Here is a 25,414-nt window from a genome sequence, read left to right as displayed (position 1 = left end):
GAGAAAGAGTTTTCTGGCCAAATTTTAAAAAGCGTTTAGTCATAGCTTGGCGTTCAAACGCCGTAAACCGTAAAGAACAAAAAGAAAACAACTAATCAAGGCATGTATATAAGATGGAATTCAATTGTGTAATCTTGTAGAGTTATTTAGTCAAGCTAGGATCGACATCTTTCCAACCTGATAACTCGGCAGTGATTGGTGAGAGAATCTTTGAATCTTAAACATTGATTGACAAAATTGAAAAAAAAAATCATTCAGTGTCAAAACGGTATAATGTCGGGTTTACTAGGACCTTTAAAAGTAAATTTAGAAAGAAAATTATGAGAAATAGAACCTTTCAGTTTTTTAATGGCCCGCTGGGGAAATAAATAAATCATTGTGAAGTGTATTGAGAATGGTAAATACCCGGAAATGCGCTATATTAGTGTTCATATTTTTTTTCTAAATTATTTATTCTCCCAATAAAGAATATAGCTCTATACGAGTGTGATGTAATATATATTTATTGACATATGCCAATTTATATGGGTTTTCTCCATTTTATAGGTTGTCAAGACTTTAAAGGTAGATGGAAAAATCAAGCCGAAGAATCTTGGTGAGTTTCGATTAGAAGATCAATAGGCAATTCCACGAAAATGCCAACCCAGAGGCAAAAACCTAAATAGTTACAAACAGTAACAAACATGCTCTTGATGGATTATTCTTTAAATTTTATGTATTTTATGACACTAATACTGCCATTTTATTAAAGAACACAGTATATGCTATTTGATTAATGTTGCATAGACCTACATATACTTTGCTTTTAAAAACAACGGCAGAAAACCACCCCGCGACCTTATTGACTTTGCGCGCACATTTCAGACGTGCTGCGTTAGTTACCATCTCATGTTTTGTCAGTTACTAAAACATAGCCCTCAGAACAACACTACTTATTTCTCTAATATTTAGATGCAAGAAATGTTAAATCACCACTGAACATTTGTTGACACGCAAAGCCCTTATCTCTCTCCTTACCAGTAATTTTCAGAGTTTTCCCTAAACTTCCACACCACCCAACACAAAAATAGAGTTTTCTTACTGGAACAGAACAGCAACAAGTAATTTTTATACACAATATTTTTCAGCAAAATGATTTCAACATCACAGTGTCAAGTTTTTAAAGCTATAATATTATTTAATTCTTTAAATTTTGAGATGTACAAAAGGAATCAAAAGGACCAACTTGTTGTTTGCATCGTAACGAATGTGACGGTTTTCCTATGGTTGGTAAGGAGAGGGTTAAGAGGGCTACAATAACACTTTTTTTTTGACAGAGCAGATACAAATATTTCACATAGGTGCGGTGAGGAAGTATGAGTAAAGAGCATCTTCCAAAGACTCAACATTGACCGCCATCAGCGAGTTTTTGATCTCTTAAAGGCTCCATACACGCACGGTTTTAATCGTGGTTCGGACGCCGATCAGGGTGAAAACGCAATGTGTGTGGCCAAATACTTGGCCGATAAGAATAGGGACGGTCGATCGCTCGCAATGCCCGCCTTGCTTAATATCGCATGCCCATTCTCACATCAACATACGACAAAACTGCGCAATAACTGAACCATTCTTTGGTCGTTTCTTCCCGTTTTTAGTTTGCCCTGGCAAGCTTGATGTGTTTGTTAAGTCAAGGTTTTGCTTCCACATTGCGACAAGAGTTTAAAGGTAAGAAATTTTATGAATTTTCCCCCAAACTTATATTGTCTACACTGAATCTGCTAATCATTAGCTAGACGTCTACACTTCCAATGGTTAACATTTTTTTTAGCTTTTGAGCTTTTATATTATAGAGCAACATCCACTAATCGTGTTCAAAGAGCTTTACAAGGGTTCCCTAACCAGCAGCAACATTTGACATGTGGGACGAAACACGACGCCTATCAGGCGATATTATAATAGTCAGGTACTCATTTTACAGAAATTTTTTATGACAATTGATTACTGAGCTAGAAGCAAATTACTGATATCTGTTATAATAATAATATCAATAATAATAATAATAATAATAATAATAATAATAATAATAATAATAATAATAATAATAATAATAATAATAATAATAATGATAATAATAATGAATAATAATAATAATAATAATAAATAATAATAATAATATAATAATAATAATAATAATAATAATAATAATAATAATAAATAATAATAATAATAATAATAATAATGATAATAATAATAATAATAATAATAATAATAATAATAATAATAATAATAATAATAATAATAATAATAATAATAATAATAATAATAATAATGATATCAATAATAATAATAGTTATTTCTCTGCCATAGAGCTTTTTTAAATTTTTGTAATGTATTTATGTTTCCATCGTTTTTTTTTTTTTTTTTTTTGTCGTTTGTTGAAAAACAAAACAAAACTAGAGCATTCATATAGGGCAATATCCACTAAACGTGCTCAAAACGCTTTACACGGGGTCCTCGACCAGCAGCAACACGTAACATGTAGAACGAGTTGCCCGTTAGGCGATTATACATTTTTTGTGAGAGAAACAACGCGATTAACGGCCAGGTACTCATTTTACACACCAATACGATGTCAGAATGTGAATAAAGTAAAGAGCCTTTTCCAAGGACTCAACTATGCGCCGAGCGAGGCTCGAACCCAGGACCTTCTGATCCGAAAGCGAGTGTCATACCACAAGACCACATAGCTGCACGAAGAAGGGTTTTGAGCCAAAACCGTTCCTTGTTTGGTATTTTGTTTCGTTTTTTTTTAAGGCTATTATATTCATTTTTGTTAATTTCTTTTTACAATCCACAGCTACTAGCAGTTTTGTATCATATTGACTTGTGGCAATTTTGTTCAGACATTTTATATATTATATATTTCTTTTAGTTTTGCCATTAGAAATAATATCTCGATATTCTTTCTTTCTATGATATTATCATTCTCTAGATGAGGACACAAAATTCGATACCATTGATCAGATGATCTTGAATGCTGAAACGATTTGTGAGTAAAATAATAATCTGATATGTAAATTTGAGCTTTTATATATCCCATCATCCCCTAATAGTACTTTACAAGGGTCTCAAGCTAAGAGCAACACTTAACGATTAACATGTAGGGCGAGACATGACGCCTGCGATATTATATTTTTTTTTTTTTTTGGACAGAGACAAATCTGTCAACGGCCAGGTACTCATTTTACACCTGAGTACGAGGAGTACGGTGAGTGTCATGAACTTGACTCACTCCTTGTCGCAACGAATACTATTCACATTTGTCCTATCGTCTGGTGAACATTATTCACTCTCCGTGAACGTAACGCCAATAGTCTTACCTTTCAGTATTTAACTGAGTAAATTTGTAGTATTGAGTTAGCGATAAGCATTACAGTGAGAAAAGAGCCTTATCCAAAGACTCAATAAACATGCGCCGCTCGTGATACGAACCCAGGACCTTCCGATCCGAAGAGTGTCATAGCAACATATAGAAACAAACAAAAGATAAAAACATTGGTTTAAGTCTAGGTGGACATATTTGCAGGTCTGATTACCAAACACAATTGGATTCAGTAGTCTGATGTCACGCCGCCCAGCAACATCGGCCATCATGGTTCTAAACAAAGAAAATCTTTACTTTTTATTCTTCATGCTGGCCAGAACTTTTCATATGGCTTGTGATCAGAATGTGTAAAAGTCAAAACATGATCAGATTTATAATGTTTTACTCCTCTGGATACACTTTTATGCTCGTCGGAGAAATATTTCATAAGTGCGTCCGCCATTGTTCCAATAGTTTAGAGCCAGTTACTAAGTTACCATGCGTCATTAAGAAGGAAATGACGTTACGACTGTTGAAGAGTATTATAGACTTGATTTAACATTGTTGTATTGGACAATAATATTTTGAGTTTGTTTGAAGGTATTTCCATTACAATAATAAGACCATACCAATTTGGATTATCAGACCTGCAAATAGGAACACGCCGGACTAAGAATCAACGCCAAGTTTGTTTTTTCTTTTGAAATGTTTTTCTTCCAATATCAAAGTGATTGTATACATGTCGTAACATTTTTAGAGTTTAAATGAAATAGATGAAAAGATGAATTTCATCAAACTATAAACACATCTATTAACAGCATTTCCAATGTTTACCACACTCTATGCGCTTCAGAATGTTTCATTCATTCTACCAGAAGGCTATATGTAACCAAAATTTCTTTTTTATACAAGTTCAAAATGTATTTCTACCAAAACCCACCACCGACTTTTCTAGGCGCATAGTTGAGTCCTTGGAAAAAGCTATTTACTCACATTCTCTCACGGTACTGAGGTGTAAAATGAGTTGATAGCGTTGTAATACCGCCTAACAGGCGTCATGTTTCGTTCTACATTTTACGTGTTGCTGTTGGTCAGGGACCCCTTGCAAAGCGCTTTGAGTACATTTAATGGATATTGCGCTATATAAAAGCTCTTTAATAAAATATATTAAGCTGGTTTTCAATAAAGATAATCGATCCTCGTTCTTTTATGTTCAGTAATCTTAAGACTCTGCCTGTAATCCTTCTACTACAATAGTTATGCCATCTTATGATTCAATATGAAAATATGAAACCTACTTATTATTAGTCATTAGAAGGACTGGATAATAATAATAATAATAACAATACTTTATTGCATCCCAAAAAGGAAATTTTTTGTACAGACGTGTTATAATTTACACATAAGATAAAAATACAATGGAAATAGGATGTATATATATAAAAAAGGAGCAGCTCTATAACCAGAGCTGGGCTTTATAATATGAATAATTTCAACACTGTAAAATAGTTAAAACTGTCACTATAAATTGAAAATTGAAAAGATTGCAAAACAAATAAATTAATAAATTAATATTTATATTTTTAAAAAGTAAAAATGAGAAATAATTATATAAAATGATTATTGCTTGTTGTTATAAAGCCTAATACTGGACGGCAGAAAAGATTTTCGGTGTCTCTCTGTTTTCGTTGAAATAGAGAAAGGGCGACCACTTCTTTCTGACATAATAATTGATGGTCTTAGTGGATGATACTGGTCATTTAATATTTTAGTTATTTTATTTATACAAAATTTCTCGTATAAAAGATCTACATCGTCAACATCATTTATATAGCGTTTAATGGATTTTTTAATATTTGAATTTATTTTGTTCCTTTCCACTGCTAAGCAATTGCCTCCCCAAGCTGTTATACAAAATGACAAAACACTTTCGATTACTGCTCTATAAAATAATGTGCAGAGGGTTTTATCTATTCTAAACTGAGAGAGTTTTGATAAAAAATATGTACGTCTGCACATCTTATGCCTAATTATTTTCAAGTGTTCATCCCACTTGAGCCTGTCATCAATCGTTACACCAAGGTATTTGTAGTGAGGAACTCGCTGGACGAATTGGTCCTTTAATTTTAACGGTTCTATCGGTTCCTTCACTCTCCTAAAGTCAATCACTAGCTCCTTTGTCTTGCTTATGTTAAGCTCTAGGTGGTGGGCATCACACCAAGACACAAATCTATACATACCCATTCCAAGGAGTTTGGAACCGGAAGAGTAGGAGATGTGATGTCACGAGTTCTCTGCCCTATTTCATGATGATGGTGTGTTGTGGGTTGATCTTTTTTATATCTAGCTTAATCTATAGATAGAATGAAGTTGACGTCATTCAGGTCTTTGATATTGTTTTTTGCCATCCGCGATTATAAGTAATTCTCACTAAACTGTATCAAACAGACTAGAAACGTTTAAGGTTACATATAGTTTTGAGTGTTGGACCGTTATACTTCCGGATGGTAATGTTGTGTGCTTCTTGAACGTTTATAGATAGTTCGAAGATGACGTCACTCGGGCCTTTGTTCTTGTCTTTGTCATCCGCGTTTGTGAATTGGTCTCACTAAACTGTATTAACCAGACTATAAAAGTTCATGGTTACACAGAGTTTGTGTGTTGGTCCGTTATACTTCCGGATGGCAATGTTGTGAACTCCTTGGCCAAGCGCATTCTATCTATAGTCTGGTTAATACAGTTTAGTGAGAATTACTCATAAACATGGATGGCAAAAAAAAAAACAATAACAAAGACCTGAGTGACGTCAACTTCATAACATCGATAGTAGTTGGAATGATTGTTGTTTTTATTTATTTATCGTTCATTTCATCCAGCCGAGGGGAGCTCCAACCCATTCTATTTCTCCGAACACACGCATCTTATAAGGAAAGAATTAGACATGGTGTTTACAATGGATGAGTTATTGGAAATGGAACACATGTGAGTTTTCTCGTCATGGTTTTGTAATACTTTAGATATCTTGTAGGTATACTGCCTTACTCTGGACAAACCCATATTTTAAAATTTGGCCAGAAAACTCGTCCTTCAAGTATCGATCGCTTTAAATGATCCTCAGCTTGGCAAAAAACCTCTCAAACCTGGGACTTTGCGAAGTATACATTGTATACATTCTCATCACAAGACATATGAAAACTTCTAGCCAGCATGAAGAATAAAAAGTACCGATTTACATTGTTTAGAAACACGCTGCTCGCCGTTGCTGGGCGACGTGACATCAGACTATTGAATCTAATTATGGGCTTCATTTAACATTGTTATAATGGAATGTATTTAGAGTTGGTTTGAGAGTATCCCCCTTACAACAATGGGCCCTTAACACTAGGGTTTTCAGACCTTACTATAAGTACACGTCGAGGTCAGTCAAAGCAAAAATATACGAGAAAAATCAGCCTCCCTCGACTGGGTATCGAACCGCAGATCTCCTGATTAAAAAAAAAATAAAAATAAAAATAAAAAACTTGAGCTTTTATATAGCGCAATATCCACTATACGTGCTCAAAGCGCTTTACAAGGGGTCCCTGCCAACAGCAACACATAACATGTAGAACGAGTCATGATGCCTGTCAGGCGATATTACAAATTTTTGGAACAGAGACAACGCTGTTAACGGCCAGGTACTCATTTTACACCTGAGTACGGTGAGAGAATGTGAGTAAAGAGCCTTCTCCAAGGACTCAACTATGCGCCGAGCGAGGCTCGAACCCAGGACCTTCCGATCCGAAAGCGAGTTTCATACCACTAGACCGCATAGCCGCACTTTTGGTCAGATGTGCTACCATTATTCCACAGAGGTTTCTTGATAGCCATTTTATATTCTTCACATGGGTTCTCGTTCATAATGGCAGTAAAGAGTCTCGGGGCGTTCTCTTTCAGGAAATGTTCAGAATAAAGAAAATAGCGTGATCTCAAAATTGTGGTCTTGTGGTATGACACTCACTTTCGGATCGGAAGGACCTGGGTTCGAGCCTCGCTCGGCGCATAGTTGACTCCTTGGAAAAGACTCTTTATTCACATTCTCTCACCGTACTGATGTGTAAAATGAGTACCTGTTCATTAACAGCGTTGTCTCTGTCCGAAAAAACTAACAGGCGTCATGTCTCGTTCTCCATGTTAACTCACTCAATCCTAGAGATTTTTGTTACTATCCAAAATTGAAAAAAATGTATTAAAAATGAGCATGTACATAGAGGAGATTGCAAGCAGTCTTGTTCTATGGGAACCACCTGAGCGAACCAGAAGCAGAGGCAGGCAGAATAAAACCTACATTGACTGTCTGCTAGATGACACAAGAATGGACAACACCCGGGAGCTGCGTACGCTTATGGAGGACAGGACAGAATGGCGAAGTCTTGTGGCTCATGTTGGGCTCCCCAAGGGGCGGCCTAAGTAAGTAAGTATGTACACAGATAGTTATATTCAACTACCATTTATATCTAAAAACTAAAAACATTAACTTTGATACTACGCCTATAATTTGTCAATGTAAAATGTAATGAATAGGCATGGGGTAAAAGTAACCCGGGTAAACTACGGATATAGTCGGTATTAGGGTTGAGTGAGTTAAGCGTTGCTGTTGGCTACGACCCCTTGTAAAGCGCTTTGAGCACGTTTAGTGGATATTGCTCTATATAAAATCTTAATTGTTTTTCCTTTTTTCTTACGATTGTAAAATGTAATATATTTCACATAATCATTTCAACTAAATCGTGCAAAGCGCCAGTGAACATGTTCGGTGGAGATTGATGCTCTATAAATCTTATAATAAATAATAACGTGAAGTTGAATGTAAGCTTCAATTTAATTACTACGCCACTACCACATCATCTCATTCATCTGTGGTGTTGATAAAGGGGAAACCCGAAACGTTCATTTGATCTGTTTTTGTAATTAAATTGAAGTTTACATTCAACTTCACGTTATTATTTATTTCTTAGAGCTTCGAACAGCAACATTTACAATATAAATCTTATATATTATTTGTTGTTTCAATTGTACAGGGATCGCCAAAAGAGAACTACAGCCATCAAACCTACCAAATCAACGAAGAGATGGACAAACAGCACACTCAATTTTGAGGTTGAAGAGAAAGTATTTGGTAGGTATTCTTGTAATAGGGGGGGGGGGGGATCCCCATTAGTTCAGTTGGTAGAGTACTCGCCTCACACGCAAGGGGATCATGATCAATCCCGGGTGCAGTCGATATTTTTTCTTACCACCCCCCCCCCCCCGCCCTTCCCCTTTTGTCTATACAGTAGTGAATGGGTAAATGGGTCTGTAAGACCTGGCGGAAAGTACTTCACGATTGACTATCGTCTTATCACAAAGGTTATCAAGCTAATGCTATAGTCTATTTCACGCTACAGAAACCGGGATAACCTCCGGCTCCATGGGCCGTATGGCTCTGAAGGAATACTATTTTTCTTATAATATTATTGATTTGTCTTGACTTAACGTCATCCAACTTCACAGTTTCGACCGCTTTGCTCTGCCAGTGACGTTAATCTGTTTTTGTCGAGAGTTAGAAGTAACGATATTGTTTGCCACCCCCTTGCTCCATTGAGAGAGAGAGAGAGAGAGAGAGAGAGAGAGAGAGAGAGAGAGAGAGAGAGTTAAACATATGAAATGAAATAGACAAAGAGGTAGCGAGCTAGAAGATTGATCTGTTGATAGAGAGATAGATAGGTAAATTGGCAGATAACTAGATAGATAGATAGATTGAAAGATTGATATATATATATATATATATATATATATATATATATATAAATATATATATATGTATATATATATATATATATATATATATATATATATATAGAGAGAGAGAGAGAGAGAGAGAGAGAGAGAGAGAGAGAGAGAGAGAGAGAGAGAGAGAGAGAGAGATTGATAGATTGATGATAGCTAGCTAGATAGATTGATTGATGGATGGATATATATATATATATATATATATATATATATATATATATATATATATATATATATATATGTTATAGTAGATAGAAAAGGAAAGAGATAAGGAAGTATACAAGGATGAATAGATAGATAGATAGCTCGATAGATAAATAGATAGATAGATAGATAGATAGATAGATAGATAGATAGATAGATAGATAGATAGATAGATAGATAGATAGATAGATAGATGGATATATGGAGAGGGAGAGGGTAAAAGGGAGGGAGAGAGATAATATGAGAAAGACGATAGAGAAAAAAAAAGAGGAAGAAGGGGAGAGAGAGAGAGAGAGAGAGAGAGAGAGAGAGAGAGAGAGAGAAGAGAAGAGAGAGAGAGAGAGAGAGAGAGAGAGAGAGAGAGAGAGAGAGAGAGAGAGAGAGAGAGACGCCGGTGTCAGTTTTATAAAGTGTGCTACACTTTCTACTTTCTTACGCAGGCACCAGAGACCTATATGAAATGAAAAAGGCAACGCAAGAGATATCTCACTACACATGTATTCAATTTAACGAGACAAGCACAGCTGAAAACAGAGTTCAGATTCAACAAGGATATGGCGGGTAAATCAAATCTATATTCAAAATTGTTCCATACAGCCCATGTTAAATGTTTGTCAATCAGCACAGAATTACTGGCAAATCTAAAAATTCTGGGTGGGGTTCCTTACCTCCCAATGTGGGCAGGGAGGCACTTATTGTGTCTTCTATCCCCCTGTTTTCCAACATGATTTTTGTCTTTGTCTTGGAATGAGATTACTTGGTTTATTTCCCTGGCTAAGAGGGGAAACAGTCAAATGTATTGTTAGTTTTGGGAGATAATATTTATTTCCTCGTAGATCATCTCTCTGCTATGCGCTGTATTATGTTTTGTTTACGTATTATTATAATATATGATTTGTATACATGTGAGTGTATTGCTCTTAGTGGGGACCTGTGCTTGTGTCTGGATGAGACTTTTAGGTGATCTCGAACTAAGTGTTTTGATAGTGTTCTCTTGGAATCTGCATCTGTTTCCTATTTGAACCAATTCCCATTTGTCTTACCTTTTCGTTTATGCTTTAAGTGTAATTCCAGAACTTTTACTATCCCATTTTCTTCCTTTTTACTGGCGCTGATATGACCTTAATGTGTTGCAAGCGCTGTAAAACACTTTAAAACAAACAAAACAAAGGCTAAAAATTATACAACTATTTTTTTTTCAGTTGACATGCGACTAACTTATCGAGCTTTATATAGCGCAATATCCACTAAATGTGCTCAACGCGCTTTACAAGGGGTCCCTGGTCAACAGCAACATATAACATGTAGTACAGGACATGCCGCCAAATAGGCGATATTACAATTTTTCGGACAAAGACAACGCTGTTAACGGCCAGGTACTCATTTTACACCTGAGGACGGTGAGAGAATGTGAGTAAAGAGCCTTTTCCAAGGACTCAACTATGCGCCTAGCGCGAGGCTCGAACCCAGGACCTTCCGATCCGAAAGCGAGTGTCATACCACTAGACCACATAGCCGCACATAGCAAAATATTTCTAAATAATAAGTAATTTTATCACCCGTTGACTTAAATCTTTATTTATAAAATCCGAGAGAGTATAGATAGGGATCGGCCACTTGGACACCTTGTTGTCAGATTCAATAGGGTTCAACAGTCGTGACGTCACTTCCCTAGTAACGACGCATAGTGACTGGTTCTAAACGGACACCATTATCTCCATCACCACCCTTATGAAATACTTCTCCGACGAGCATAAAAGTGTATCCAGAAGAGAAAACATTATAAATCTGATTATGTTTTGACTTTTATACATTCGGATCACATGACATATGAAAATTCTAGCCAGCAAGAAGAATAAAAAGTAACAATTTTCTTTGTTTAGAACCAAGCTGCTGGTTGCGAAGCGGAAGTGACATCAGACTATTGATTCTATTGTACGCAACTACAGACTTTATCATTTAACCGATTTTTAGTTTTGATGGCTCAAAGTTATCGAACAGATCTATGTTAATGTCCACGATACAGAACTATGACAATCAAAATAGATAATAATACTAATAATAATAATAGTAATAATAATAATAATAATAATAATAATAATAATAATAATAATAATAATAATAATAATAATAATAATAATAATAATAATAATCCCGTTGACAGCTTTAGGCGCACAAAATTGTAAAACATCATTATAAACATTTTCCACACACACGCATTTATACAAGCGCGTGCACACACATTCCCTCACAACGCCCCACACAGTTACCAAAATGTACATATTCATAGAGAGATGAAAAATAGCTGTTAACATGAATTATTGAATAAAAATCATATTAGGACATTTAACAATAATGGCAGATGAAGGGAGATTATATTACGTCATTTTTAGATGAGTGCCTGTTCGTAATAGTCTTTATCTTCAACGCCGCGCTCACCCCCCCCCCCCCCCCCCACACACACAATACAAATCAATGCAGGTTATCCACTAGTGAAATTAACTTTAATGAGACAAGAGTTTAAATTCAACAAGGAAATGACAGGTTTTATCCCGATTTCTATAGCGTGAAGCGGACAATAGCAATTGCTTGCTACCCTTTGGATATGACTCTAGTCTATCACAAATCAAAATACTTTCCACCGAATCTAACAGACTCAGCTACCCATTTACTGCTGGGTGGACAGGGGAGGTCAGAAAAAATATCGATTGCACCCGGGATCGATCTCGGTCCATTTGCGTGTGAAGTGAGTGCTCTACCAACTGAGCTATCGGGTCCCCCAGGTTAAACAAGTGTTATAGAATATATTTAGGTCTTCATGATTTCATAAAGCAAATAATATTTTGAAAATTTCGTCCTAAATGCCGTGGGCAGGAATATCTATGAGAGAATATAGATGATCAGTCAAACTACGTCTGATTTCAACAAGAATCACCCATGTTGTCCAAAGTGAGCAAATTTGGAGTTAGTAATCTTGCCCAAGGAAAAACAACGACTGTCTAAAGCAGGCAGCTCAAACCGTAGCCATCGTTATGTTATAGCCTGACACTGAAATCCAAAAGGACTGGCATTTTGACGTCATTATTTGGTTTTTGCACCGTCTAGTGAGTTGTTAGTAGTGCTCATGGAAACAAGTTATTTTATAGATAGTATGCGCTTGGCTAAGAAGCTCATAACATTGCCATCCGGAAGTATAACGGACCAACACACAAAACTGTGTGTATCCATGAACGTTTATAGCCAGGTTAATACACTTCAGTGAGCATTACTCATAAACGCGGATGGCAAAAAACAATAACAAAGACCCGAGTGACGTCATCTTCGAACTATCTATTGGTTGAACTATTGAATACAACTCACGATTTGTTTTCTTTTGTGGCCAAAGACTTTTGGTGTCATTTTTTTGGTCAGTGCAGGCTATAGATAGTTCGAAGATGACGTCACTCGGGCCTTTGTTATTGTTTTTGCCATCCGCGTTTGTGAGTTGTTCTCACTAAACTGTATTAACCAGACTATAAAAGTTCATGGTTACACAGAGTTTGTGTGTTGGTCCGTTATACTTCCGGATGGCAATGTTGTGAACTCCTTGGCCAAGCGCATTCTATCTATAGATAGTTCGAAGATGACGTCACTCGGGCCTTTGTTATTGTTTTTTGCCATCCGCGTTCATGAGTAATGCTCACTGAACTGTATTAACCCGACTATAAACGCTCATGGATACACACAGTTTTGTGTGTTGGCCGTTATACTTCCGGATGGCAATGTTATGAGCTTCTTAGCCAAGCGCATACTCTCAATTGTATACAACTCACGATTTGTTTTCTTTTGTGGCCAAAGACTTTGGCGACATTTTTTTGGTTAGTGCCAGGCTATAGAAAGTATGAAGTTGACGTCACTCAGGTCTTTGTTATTGCTTTTTGCCATCCGCGTTTGTGAGTATTAACCAGACTATAAACGTTCAAGATTACAGACAGTTTTGTGTGGTGGTTCGTTATACTTCCGGATGGCAATGTTGTGAGCTTCTTAGCCAAGCGCACACTATCTATAAGTTCAAGATGGCTACGCTCAAACCCGGGACCTTACGGGAACAGAAATGTAGGACATCAGTTAACTCCCTTTAGGCTAGAATATGTTTTAGGTTGATACAATGTTGTTGCCAGCCAGTTATTCCCTTCAGCGGGACTCTCTAGTGGTATGATACTCCACCTTCAAATCGGAAGGCCCAGGGTTCGAGTCCCTGTGAAAGGCTCTTTATTCACATTCCCTTGCCATACGCATTTGTAAAATGAGTACCTGGCCGTTAACAGCGTTGTCTCTATCGTAAAAAAAAGATGACATATCGCCTAAAACACGTCACGTCTCGTTCTACGTGTTAAATGCTTTGCTGTTGCATGGGGATCTCTTGTAAAGCGCTTTGAGCACGTTCAATGGATATTGCGCTATTTAAAATTTCAAGTTTGCTGGTTGTGTGTGGGTGGGTATGGGGGGGGGGGGGAAGGGGTTGACACTTGAATATAGATCGATGTGATGTTTACACGCAACTGGTCGTCATTTTTGTCCATTATTTTACATATCTTGCAGGTGCTATTCTCGTCTTGGGATGGTTGGAGGACCTCAGGAGCTTGGACTAAGCACGGGATGTAGATACGTAAGTCTTCTATGTCGAATTATTTACATAGTAGTATTTCATAGCTATTTTAAAAATTTGAGCTTTTATATAGAGCAAAATCCACTAAATGTTCTCAAAGAGCTTTACAAGGAGTCCCTGGCCAACAGCAACATATAACATGTAGGACGGGACATAGCGCCTGTTCGGCGATGTTACAATGTTTTTCGGACAGAGACAACGCTGTTAACGGTCATGTACTCTTTTTACACCTGAGTACAGTGAGAGAATGTGAGTAAAGAGCCTTCTAGATACTATCTTAACTTGGACATTCACACGTATCTCATTCGTCTTTAGTGTTTCAGTCATCGTGTTTTGTTGATAAAGGGGTAACCCGAAACGTCCACAGTATCTGTCTTCATTTTATAAATTGAAGCTTACATTTCAATACTTAACGTTATTTTTGGCTTCGAGCTTCAAGCAGGCAGCGTGGCTCAGCGGTACGGTCTTTGCTTCGTACACGGAAGTTACCGAGTTCGATCACCCGCCGCTGCGTTGTGTGGTCTTGAATAAGTCACCTTGCCCTATCTCAATTTGCAGCGTTGCACTGTGGCTGACGCCTGGGTTATTCCAGTCTCCCCTTGGAATAGACCCTAGAGAAAAAATTCTCCTATGGGATGAATAAAGGGAATTTTATTATTTTATTTATTTATTTTTTATTTTTATTATATATATTTGCAACAACAGCAACTACTACTACTACTACTACTACTACTACTACTACTACTACTACTACTACTACTACTACTACTACTACTACTACTACTACTACTACTACTACTAATACTATTACTGCTACTGCTACTACTACTACTGCTACTACTACTACTACTACTACTATACTACTATACTACTACTACTACTACTACTCTACTACTACTACTGCTACTACCTACTACTGCTACTACTACTACTACTACTACTACTACTACTACTACTACTACTACTACTACTACTACTACTACTACTACTACCTACTACTACTACACTACTACTACTACTACTACACTACTGCTACTACTACTACTACTACTACTACTACTACTACTACTACTACTACTACTACTACTACTACTACTATTACTGCTACTGCTACTACTACTGCTACTACTACTACTACTACTACTACTACTACTACTACTACTACTACTACTACTACTACTACTATTACTGCTACTGCTACTACTACTACTACTACTACTACTACTACTACTATACTACTGCTACTACTACTACTACTACTATTACTGCTACTGCTACTACTACTACTACTGCTACTACTACTACTACTATACTACTGCTACTACTACTACTACTACACTACTACTACTACTACTACTACTACTACTACTGCTACTACTACTACTACACTACTCTACTATACTACTCTAACATACTACTACTACTACTACTACTACTACTACTACTACTACTACTACTACTATACTACTCTACTACTACTACTACTACTACTACATACTACTACTACTAACTACTACTCTACTACTACTACTACTACTACTACTACTACTACTACTATACTGCTACTACTACTACTACTACTACTACTACTACTACTATACTACTACTACTACTACTACTACTACTATACTACTACTCTACTCTACTACTAACTACCTACTACTACTACTACTACTACTACTACTACTGCTACTACTACTACTACTACTACTACTACTACTACTACTACTACTACTACTACTACTACTACTACTACTACTACTACTGCTACTTTCCAGAAACAAATAATCATCCACGAGCTTCTTCACGCCCTTGGATTGCACCACGAGCAGACCCGTCCAGACCGTGACAACTACGTCATCATACGGTATGATCGCATTCATGACTCTTTGGAATACAATTTTAGAAAGCAGGACTGGCGAAACATCGACAGCTACCAACTCCCCTATGACTTCACCAGCGTGATGCACTACGGTAAAAAGGTGAGTTCTACGACAGCCTTCCCTCCTTCGTAAACTTACAGTAGCCAGATCGTAGTCTTCGTTAACTTATTGATGTTATGAGTTTTTTTATAAAATACTCACATTATCCACCAGCCAGATTTAACAAGCCCAAAGCACAAAGCCGCGTGTAACCTCCATTTATAGTCTGATAGAATTATAAGCGAGAACAGGCTGTTTAAAATGATTTTTTAAAATACCTATGTGACATCAATGTCGTTCCTTCTATATAGCCTGACCCTAGAAGAATGTGCGGCTATGTGGTCTAGTGGTATGACACTCGCTTTCGGATCGGAAGGTCCTGGGTTTGAGCCTCGCGCTCGGCGCATAGTTGAGTCCTAGGAAAAGGCTCTTTACTCACATTCTCTCACCGTACTCAGGTGTAAAATGAGTGCCTGGCCGTTAACAGCGTTGTCTTTGTCCGAAAAATCGTAATATCGCCTTACAGGCGTCATGTCCCGTCCTACATGTTAAATGTTGCTGTTGACCAGAGACCCCTTGTAAAGCTTTTTGAGCAAATTTTAGTGGATATTGCGCTATATAAAAGCTCATTTTTTAAAAATTATAGATCATCTCACACCTATACTGCCGTACTCCGGAAAAACACGTATTTAAAAATTTGGCCAGAAATCTCGTCCTTCAAGTATCGATCGATTTAAATGACTCTCATCTTGGCAAAATCTCTCAAACCTGGGACTTCAACTGCATGTCGGATTGGAACCAATTTTTTTTTTTACATCACACTTTTCTTCCCTATTGAGTTGTCGTTAGCAAATGCTCAAGGAACAAAATGATCCAATTGGATTCAATAGTCTGATATCACGCCGCCCGGCAACGGCGGCCATCTTGGTTCTAAACAAAGAAAATCATTACTTTTTATTTTTCATACTGGCTATAACTTTTCATATGCCTTGTGATCAGAATGTGTAAAAGTCAAAACATGATCAAATTGATGGGTTTTTTCCCCTCTGGATACCCTTTATGCTCGCCGGAGAACTATTTCAAACGGGCGTCCGCCATTGTTCCGATAGTTTAGAGCCAGTGTTACTAAGTTACCATTCGTTATTAGGTAGGAAGTGACGTTACGACTGTTGAAGAGTATTGGTTGAACTGTTGAATACAACACACGATTTCTTTTGTGGACATAAGATTTATCTCTTGACTTAATAGGATTCAATAGTCCGATGTCACGTCCGCCCAGCAACGAGCAGCTTGGTTCTAAACAAAGAAAATCGGTACTTTTTATTATTAAGTCTGGCTAGAACTTTTTCACATGCCATGTGATGAGAATGTATAAAAGTCAAAACATGATTACATTTATAATGTTTTTCTCCTCTGGATACACTTTTATGCTCGCCGGGGATGTATTTCATAAGGGCATTCGCCATCGTTCCGATAGTTTAGAACCAGTTACTAAGTTAGGATGCGTCATTACGAGGGAAGTGACGTCACGACTGTTGAGGCCAATTGTTTGGTCAGTGTCAGCATCTGAGTTAACGAATGCTACAACTTGATACTGACCAAAACAATACGTTAAGGCGATCAGACGAAAAATGCCTAGTAAATTAATAGGGTTTGAAGGTAGTGATGTCACTTCCTAGCTCTTAACTTGGAAGTCGGTAAAGCCGACAGGCCTCCTTCTCCGAGCGATGGTTTCAATGGTTGGGCTATTGAATTCAACTCACAATCTACTACTACCTTTTGATGATCATCGTCTTGTTGTATGACGCAATTTTTTATCAGCTAAGAGTTCACGAAGTTCATACATGGCTATTTTTTCTCACAAAACAACATTATAAGTGACAATATTAGCCGTCGTAATACTCGTTGTAGTAGTAGTAGTAGTAGTAGTAGTAGTAGTAGTAGTAGTAGTAGTAGTAGTAGAAGTAGTAGTAGTAGTAGTAGTAGTAGTAGTAGTAGTAGCATCAGCAGCAGCAGTAGTAGTAGTAGTAGTAGTAGTAGTAGTAGTAGTAGTAGTAGTAGTAGTAGTAGTAGTAGTAGTAGCAGCAGCAGCAGCAGTAGTAGTAGTAGTAGTAGTAGTAGTAGTAGTAGTAGTAGTAGTAGTAGTATAGTAGTAGCAGTAGTAGTAGTGTAGTAGTAGTAGTAGTAGTAGTAGTAGTAGTAGTAGTAGTAGTAGTAGTAGTAGTAGTAGTAGTAACAGTAGTAGTAGTAGTAGAAGTTGCTGTTGTTGTAATTAGCATGATGACAAATTTGCTCAAAAAGTTTTGGGTTTTTCCACATTACGATATCTCTTTTCAAATCATGCATCATATATTACAGGCATTTTCTAGCAATGGCGAGAACACGATCGAAACTATATATCGTGAATACCAAGACGTCATAGGAACCAATCCAGGTCTCAGCCTTCTCGACATCAGGACTCTCAACAACATGTACAACTGTGTATCTGGTGAGTGGTACACTCCATCCATGTGTGGCCAATCTATTCTTTTAGACAAAGTCAGAGCTGCCAACTTGAAAAAAAATTTAAAAATTCGTAGTTTCCAAGGAGAAAAAAAAAAGAAAAGTCACTTTAAGTAGCTTAAGAAAAAAACAATTTGCTCTCAACATGTTCCAAAAAAAAAAATGCTCCAGTCCTGAATAGTACAGATGGTTCTAAGAAGCTAAACTTTCTTTTTCAACAAGATTTATTGAGTCAAAGAGACAATTGCATTTCTGCAGCTGGAGCCAAAAATACGGATTTCTATGCATTTTTCGTAGTACTTGGCAAGTCTCCTAAGTGTATTCATTGAGTAGATACTAACGAAAAGGTGAAAGTGGAAAGACTCTGAATGGGAACAGAACAGACAATGGGCGTATTGTATTCGTATAGATAGTATGCGCTTGGCTAAGAAGCTCATAACATTGCCATCCGGAAGTATAACGGACCAACACACGAAACTGTGTGTATCCATGAACGTTTATAGTCGGGTTAATACAGTTCAGTGAGCATTACTCATAAACGCGGATGGCAAAAAACAATAACAAAGACCTGAGTGACCTCATCTTCGAACTATCTATAGGCGCTATTATTTTTGCTACATTTCGTTTACTTTGTTTTCAAATTTCCGTTGTTTGTTGTTTTTCTGACGAAGGGTTTGTAACTGAAAAGTCCATTGCCCATACTGTTCCCATCCGAAGCTTTTCCATTTCCACCTTTTCATGAGTATTTTCACGGCCCTAGGCTTCAGGCAGCCCCTACCGCTCTCTACTTTTCATTGAGGAGAATGATTTTTCTTTGTTTAACCTTATTAATATTTAAGTATATTTCTTTTGATCATTTACACCACAACGTCTGTATTCGTGAATTAAATTAAAGCTTCCATTCCGAGATCGATCCTAGAAGAAGCCGAGATTTCATACCGATCCCCGTGTCCACCCAGTAGTGGGTCGCTGGGTCTACTGGATCGGGCAGAAAGAACGTTGCGATAGAATAACGTCATATCTAAAGGATAGCTAGTAATGTTAATTGCTGGATTCACGCCATGGACACCGGGATAAACCCCGGCTCCATAGGTCTTATCTTATGATTCTAATGGACTGCTTTTTTCTCTTTCCATAATTTGGCTGGTGTCATTCACATGATCACAACACTAGCAGAAAGTAATTTGTTCAACAATTCTTTCAAATTTATTTGATCATTCCTGTTCCAACAGATTCTTGTGACCTTAAAGAATCCGACTGCGGAACATGGGGCTTTGTTGGAAAGGACTGCAAGTGCTGGTGTCCGGGGACGTCCAGACAACATCCTGTAGAGTATTGCTTTGAAAAGGACAAAAAAGAACTGGGAAGTCTTGATTACAGTAAGTGGTAGTGCCGAGCGGTACCGCCGGTAACAGCCTTACCGATAATGTATCGACACTAAGCAGTCCAGTCTCGATACTCCGACACTCCACTATTCTGGGGTGTGTCTTTTTTACGAAACCCGCCGAAACCCAGTCCCAGGTTCACTCCCCAATGGTGTACACTTCCCTGAGTTCCAGGTTCACTCCCCACTGCTACCTACTTCCCATAACTTTGTTGGGATTCGTCGGGGGGTTTCGTAAAAAAGACACACCGACTATTCTGCAGTATGTGCACATTATCGTAATGGAAAAATAAACAATATATGACATTAACAAAAATTAAGTGGAAACATTGATTTAAAAGAGAACAAAATAATTAAAACTGAAAAATAAATATATATATATATATATATATATATATATATATATAAAATATATATATATATATATATATATATATATATATAAACAAAAACAAACAAAAAAACAACAAAGCTCTCCAAACTCTGCATTCTGCATTGTCGATATCAAATCATCGGCAATGAGAATTATTATCGAGAATTACCAGTACCGGTACCGGTCTCGAGAACAGCGATACTGGCCAAGTATTACCGGTAATTGATCGACAACGAGAAGAGGTGGTGCGAGCGCCGTAAAACCCTTAACAAATAAAATTTTAAAAAAAGAGTTGGTACCGCTAGGCACTAGTAAGTGACGGCAACTTGTAAAATCCTTGGGCCTTTATATAGATTAATTTCCACTAAATGAGCTCAAAACGTTTTACAAGGGGTCTCTAGCCGACAGAAAGAAACACTTAACACGTGAAATAAGATTGACGCCTGACAGGCAATAATGCATTTTCTCCCGATAGAGACAACGCTGTTGATGGTCAGACACTCATTTCACACATAAGTAAAGAGCTTTATTCAGGGGCTCAATTGTGCGCTGCTGAGAGCGGGAGTCGAATTATAAACCTTCCGGTCCAAAGGCGAGTGTCATACCACAATAACACATCGCCGCACGACTAATGGTAGTCGTAGTAGTAGTCAGAGCGTAGCCAGAAATTTTGCAGGGTGGGGTAACCAAGATTTTGGTTTTAGACAAAGAAAGGAATGACACACACCTGGAACACAACAAGCAGGATCCAATCCATGCCATTCAGCGAAGTAGCCAAGTCACCCTATTCCGCCTCCGAACAGGACACAATAGACTAAGAGGACATATGTTTACAAAGCTAGGTATTGGAACAACCCCTTATTGCCCATGTGGAACCGACCATCATTTGATAGGGTCGTTTATATTGATATATCGATATTACGATACGTTATGCCCACTAGCGGCGGGCATTCGGAACATTTTCATGTTCCTGGTACGATTGTGTTCCTGGTGGCGTTGTTCCTGGTACGGAACCTGTTCCTGGTGCGATTGTTCCGGTCGAAGAGAGTTTCGTATCAGTCATGTCCTAAGTAGTACGGCGCATAAATGACACGGGTACGACGTTCGTACTCGTGTTTGTGGTACCAACCACAGACAGACGAGAGGTTGCGTACTCGTGTTTATGGTACCAACCACAGACAGACGAGATGTTCAGACTGGAGGGAGGGACGTAGGCTGGTTTGCGCTCTCTCTCTCTCTCTCTCCTCTCTCTCTCTCTCTCTCTCTCTCTCTCTCTCTCTCTCTCTCTCTCTCTCTCTCTCTCTACACACACATACACACACACATACACACACACACACACACACACACACACACACAGTAACAGTAACATGACCAGGAACTTGTTCCTGGTGGAGGTTCCTGGTACTAGTTCCTGGTTGAGCTATATTCCTGGTGTTACTGTTCTCGATAACCAAAACCCGTGCGGCACTAATGCCCACCACATGTGTAGGATGTCAGAAGAGAAAGGCAGTCACGCTTCTCGAGGAGTAGCTGAGAATTTTATTTGGTCCCCATTCAGGCATCCAGCTCACATAATATGGTTCCACGTAACTGCTGTACATGCAGTGACCACACCCCGGGAAACGGTTTTGACTGACCTGCTAAACGATGTGAGGGAACATACGAACTCTGTTTGTATGTGGGATCGTCTGTTCCTTCAATGCACAAAGACTGGGTCGGCAGAGAGCATGGGCATGGACTCGAAGGATAAACAGCAGATGTGTGTCGTTAAAGAAGACTGAGGGCAGCTGACTTGGAAAGGACAGAACCCCTACCACGTAGTTTCATTGTCAACTATGGTTAACACGAAACAAAACAAACGCTATGTTGGTGACGTTGGACCCCCTGCAACGAAGTATCCAGCTGTAAATATTGACAGGGAAGAGGGACTTCGTACAATCAATATGGATGCAACTAATGACGCCCACAGCTTAAAGCCAGTAGGAGGGTTGTAGGCTGATGGAAAACCCTTAAAGTTAAAAATAAGAAAAGCCCCTTTGACAATAGGAATGTGGAATGTGAGTACACTCTTTCAATTACGAAAGTTAGACAACCTGAGATGAAGGATATGAAATGAGACGTGATTGGTATATCAGAAATCAGATGGAAAGACAATGGAATTGTAAAGAAATAAGAACACACAACGATATTTTCAGGAGGGATTAATAACGAAAACGGTGTTAGTATTATTATGAGAAATATAATTGCAAAATCTAAGATGGGATATTGGACAGTAAATGAGAGAATAATAATGTGCCAGTTACAAGGAGATCCTTTTAACACAGTCTTGATACAAGTCTACGCACCAACATCTGACCACAGTGATGTAGAAATATAAAAGAAATGACTGGGAGCATGATGAACGACTACTCAGAGATGGCGCTAGACAGAGAATTGCGGAAGACCATGGCATCCAACCTCTATGAGAAGGAACCCCGGAAAGGTAAGGTAAGATCGCCAACACCAGACATCCCAAAGTGTAAGTGCTCAATGCAGATTCTGTCGCACTACGAAAAAAAAAATTAAGTATTACAAGTTTTGGCCACAAAACCTCGTCCATCGATATTTCTTCCTTAGAGCATTTATTTTCTCGCAAATATTTCGGGTTCAGTTTTTTATATAGCGCAATATCCTCTAAACGTGCTCAAAGCGCTTTCAATGGGTTCCCTGACCAATAGCAACACTTAACATGTAGGACGAGACATTACGCCTGTTAGGCGATATTACAATTTTTTTTAACAGAGACAACGCTGTTAACGACCAGGTACTCATTTTACATCTGAGTACGGTGAGAGAATGTGAGTAAAGGGCCTTTTCCAAGGACTCAACGATGCGTCAAGCAAGACTCGAACACATGATCTTCTGATCCGATGGCAAGTATCATACCACAAGACCACATAGCCACATAATTCCCAGGTAGTATTTTTTTTAAACGATTAACACAACAATGACTTCTTTCACAGCCTATGAATGCAAAGACTACGCCAGGAACTGTGCTGAAGAAAAAAGAAAAGAGGCTCGGCTATTGTAAAAGAGCCCGACAGTGGTCGATGTTCTACTGTGAGAAGACCTGTCAAATCTCTTGATTGGATAGCGGTCGGATGCTATAAATAACTGAAAGAACGAATAGATTCACTAGGAAGACCTGTCAAATGTGTTGATTGGATAGCGGTAGGATGCTATAAATAACTGAAAGAACGAATAGATTCACTAGGAAGACCTGTCAGATGTGTTGATTGGATAGCGGTAGGATGCTATAAATAACTGAAAGAACGAATAGATTCACTAGGAAGACCTGTCAAATGTGTTGATTGGATAGCGGTAGGATGCTATAAATAACTGAAAGAACGAATAGATTCACTAGGAAGACCTGTCAGATGTGTTGATTGGATAGCGGTAGGATGCTATAAATAACTGAAAGAACGAATAGGTTCACTAGGAAGACCTGTCAGATGTGTTGATTGGATAGCGGTAGGATGCTATAAATAACTGAAAGAACGAATAGATTCACTAGTAAGTTTAAAAAAAAATAAATAAAAAGAATTGAGCTTTATATAGCGCAATATCCACTAAATGTGCTCAAAGCGCTTTACAATGGGTCCCTGGTCAACAGCAACATTTAACATGTAGGACGGGACATGACGCCTGTTAGGCGATATTACAATTTTTCGGACACAGACAACGCTGTTAACGGCCAGGTACTCATTTTACACCTGAGTACGGTGAGAGAATGTGAGTAAAGAGCCTTCTCCAAGGACTCAACTATGCGCCGAGCTCGAGGCTCGAACCCTGGACCTTCACCGATCTGAAAGCGAGTGTCATACCACTAGACCACATAGCCGCAATTAACTGTCGTGCTCTGGAAAATTATGCATTGAAAATTTGGTCAGAAAACTCGTCCTTCAAATATCAATCGATTTAAATGACCCTCATCTTGGCAAAAACTCTCAAACCTTTGACTTTGCGAAGTATCTTTCCAGTGTCTAAATACGTGTCTTCCATAATACGTCAGTTAACTGGTTAATTGACTTGCATGTCAAACGGAGAATGAATACATGAGGCAGATTATAAATAAACAAATAGATAATCAAATGATTTATAAATAAACAAATAAATAAATAATCAAATGATTTATAAATAAACAAATAAATTAATTAATTAATAATTAAATAAATAAATCCTTATATGTACAAGGTAACTCAGAAATTTCAGTGATCATTCGTGAATAAATAAATAAACATATAGATAAATAAATAAATCGTTATACGAGATAATTCAGAAAAATCAATGATGATTCATGAATAAATAAATAAAATTATAGATAAATAAACAAATAAATCGTGATACAAGATAATTCACAAGTATCAAGGATAATTCATGAATAGAGAATGCTGTTAACCGCCAGGTACTCACTTTACACTGGTGTACGATGAGAGAATGTAAGTAAAGAGCTTAATTGCCCGCTCATAGCGGGACTCGAACTCAGGACCTTTCGATCCGAAGGCGAGTGTCATACTACTGGACAACATAGCCGCACGTAACAAATACATGCACACTTTTCCAGATCTTTATCTTGGATATTTACAACGAATATTTCAAAGCACAAATTCTAAAAGACGCACATTAAAATGGCCGAACTGGTGACTACTTTAGTTAAGTACATACCATCAATAACACCATCATTCAATTCATCATTACATTTAAACCCTTTATGACAGAACCTGGGTAATGTAAATGGTGAGCTTCAATTTAATACAAAAACAGATAAAATGGACGTTTCAGGTTTCCCCTTTATCAACAAAACAGGATGAATTAAGCAGTACAGACGAATGAGATAATGTGGTAGTGGCGTTGTTTAGATGTTATCTCATTCGTCTATAGTATTTCATTCATGCTCTTTTATTGATAAAGGGGAAACCCTAAACGTCCATTTTATCTGTTTTCGTATATTAAATTGAAGCTTACATTCAATTTCACATTGTTATTTAATTTATTACAGAAACGAAAGTTAAAGGTGAAACCGATGGTTGCTTCAGCAAAAGGCTTCAACTATACCAGCACAAAATGAGACCAGTTGCCAGTTTTGATGAAACAGCAAAAGTTAAAATTAATTTACGAAGTTGTTCTTTTCGGATAAATTAAATATAGTGGCTTCATTTATAATTCTTTAAATATGTTTTATCTA

General features: G+C 37.6%; 1 protein-coding gene across 3 annotated transcripts in view; it reads left to right on the top strand.

Annotated features, from left to right (window-relative positions):
- LOC144973588 (zinc metalloproteinase nas-6-like) overlaps positions 1-25,414 on the top strand; it is a 699,617-nt gene that overhangs the window by 674,136 nt on the left and 67 nt on the right. Inside the window, exons 1-12 of one of the 3 annotated variants that reach the window (XR_013645587.1) lie at positions 543-595; positions 1,635-1,704; positions 2,972-3,028; positions 6,220-6,325; positions 8,404-8,501; positions 9,799-9,919; positions 13,940-14,006; positions 15,785-15,988; positions 18,287-18,416; positions 19,663-19,809; positions 23,193-23,325; positions 25,229-25,414. The exon at positions 25,229-25,414 is cut by the window's right edge and continues 67 nt beyond it. Coding sequence is in view for 1 of the 3 variants with exons in the window: in XM_078916218.1 (XP_078772344.1) it covers positions 569-595; positions 1,635-1,704; positions 2,972-3,028; positions 6,220-6,325; positions 8,404-8,501; positions 9,799-9,919; positions 13,940-14,006; positions 15,785-15,988; positions 18,287-18,416; positions 19,663-19,809; positions 23,193-23,260 (1,095 nt within the window). In the remaining 2 variants the exon portion in view is untranslated. Of the gene's footprint in view, positions 1-542; positions 596-1,634; positions 1,705-2,971; positions 3,029-6,219; positions 6,326-8,403; positions 8,502-9,798; positions 9,920-13,939; positions 14,007-15,784; positions 15,989-18,286; positions 18,417-19,662; positions 19,810-23,192; positions 23,369-25,228 lie in introns of those variants that run through there. The other 2 variants (XR_013645586.1, XM_078916218.1) reach the window with 2 other exon arrangements.

This window comes from Berghia stephanieae, chromosome 5, assembly GCF_034508935.2.
Source record: "Berghia stephanieae isolate SIO BIC M18660-M18661 chromosome 5, UCSD_Bste_1.3, whole genome shotgun sequence".
In the NCBI taxonomy this organism is placed as follows: domain Eukaryota; kingdom Metazoa; phylum Mollusca; class Gastropoda; order Nudibranchia; family Aeolidiidae; genus Berghia; species Berghia stephanieae.
Note: the sequence above shows the minus strand (reverse complement) of the source record. Positions and strands in the feature narration are given on the sequence as shown.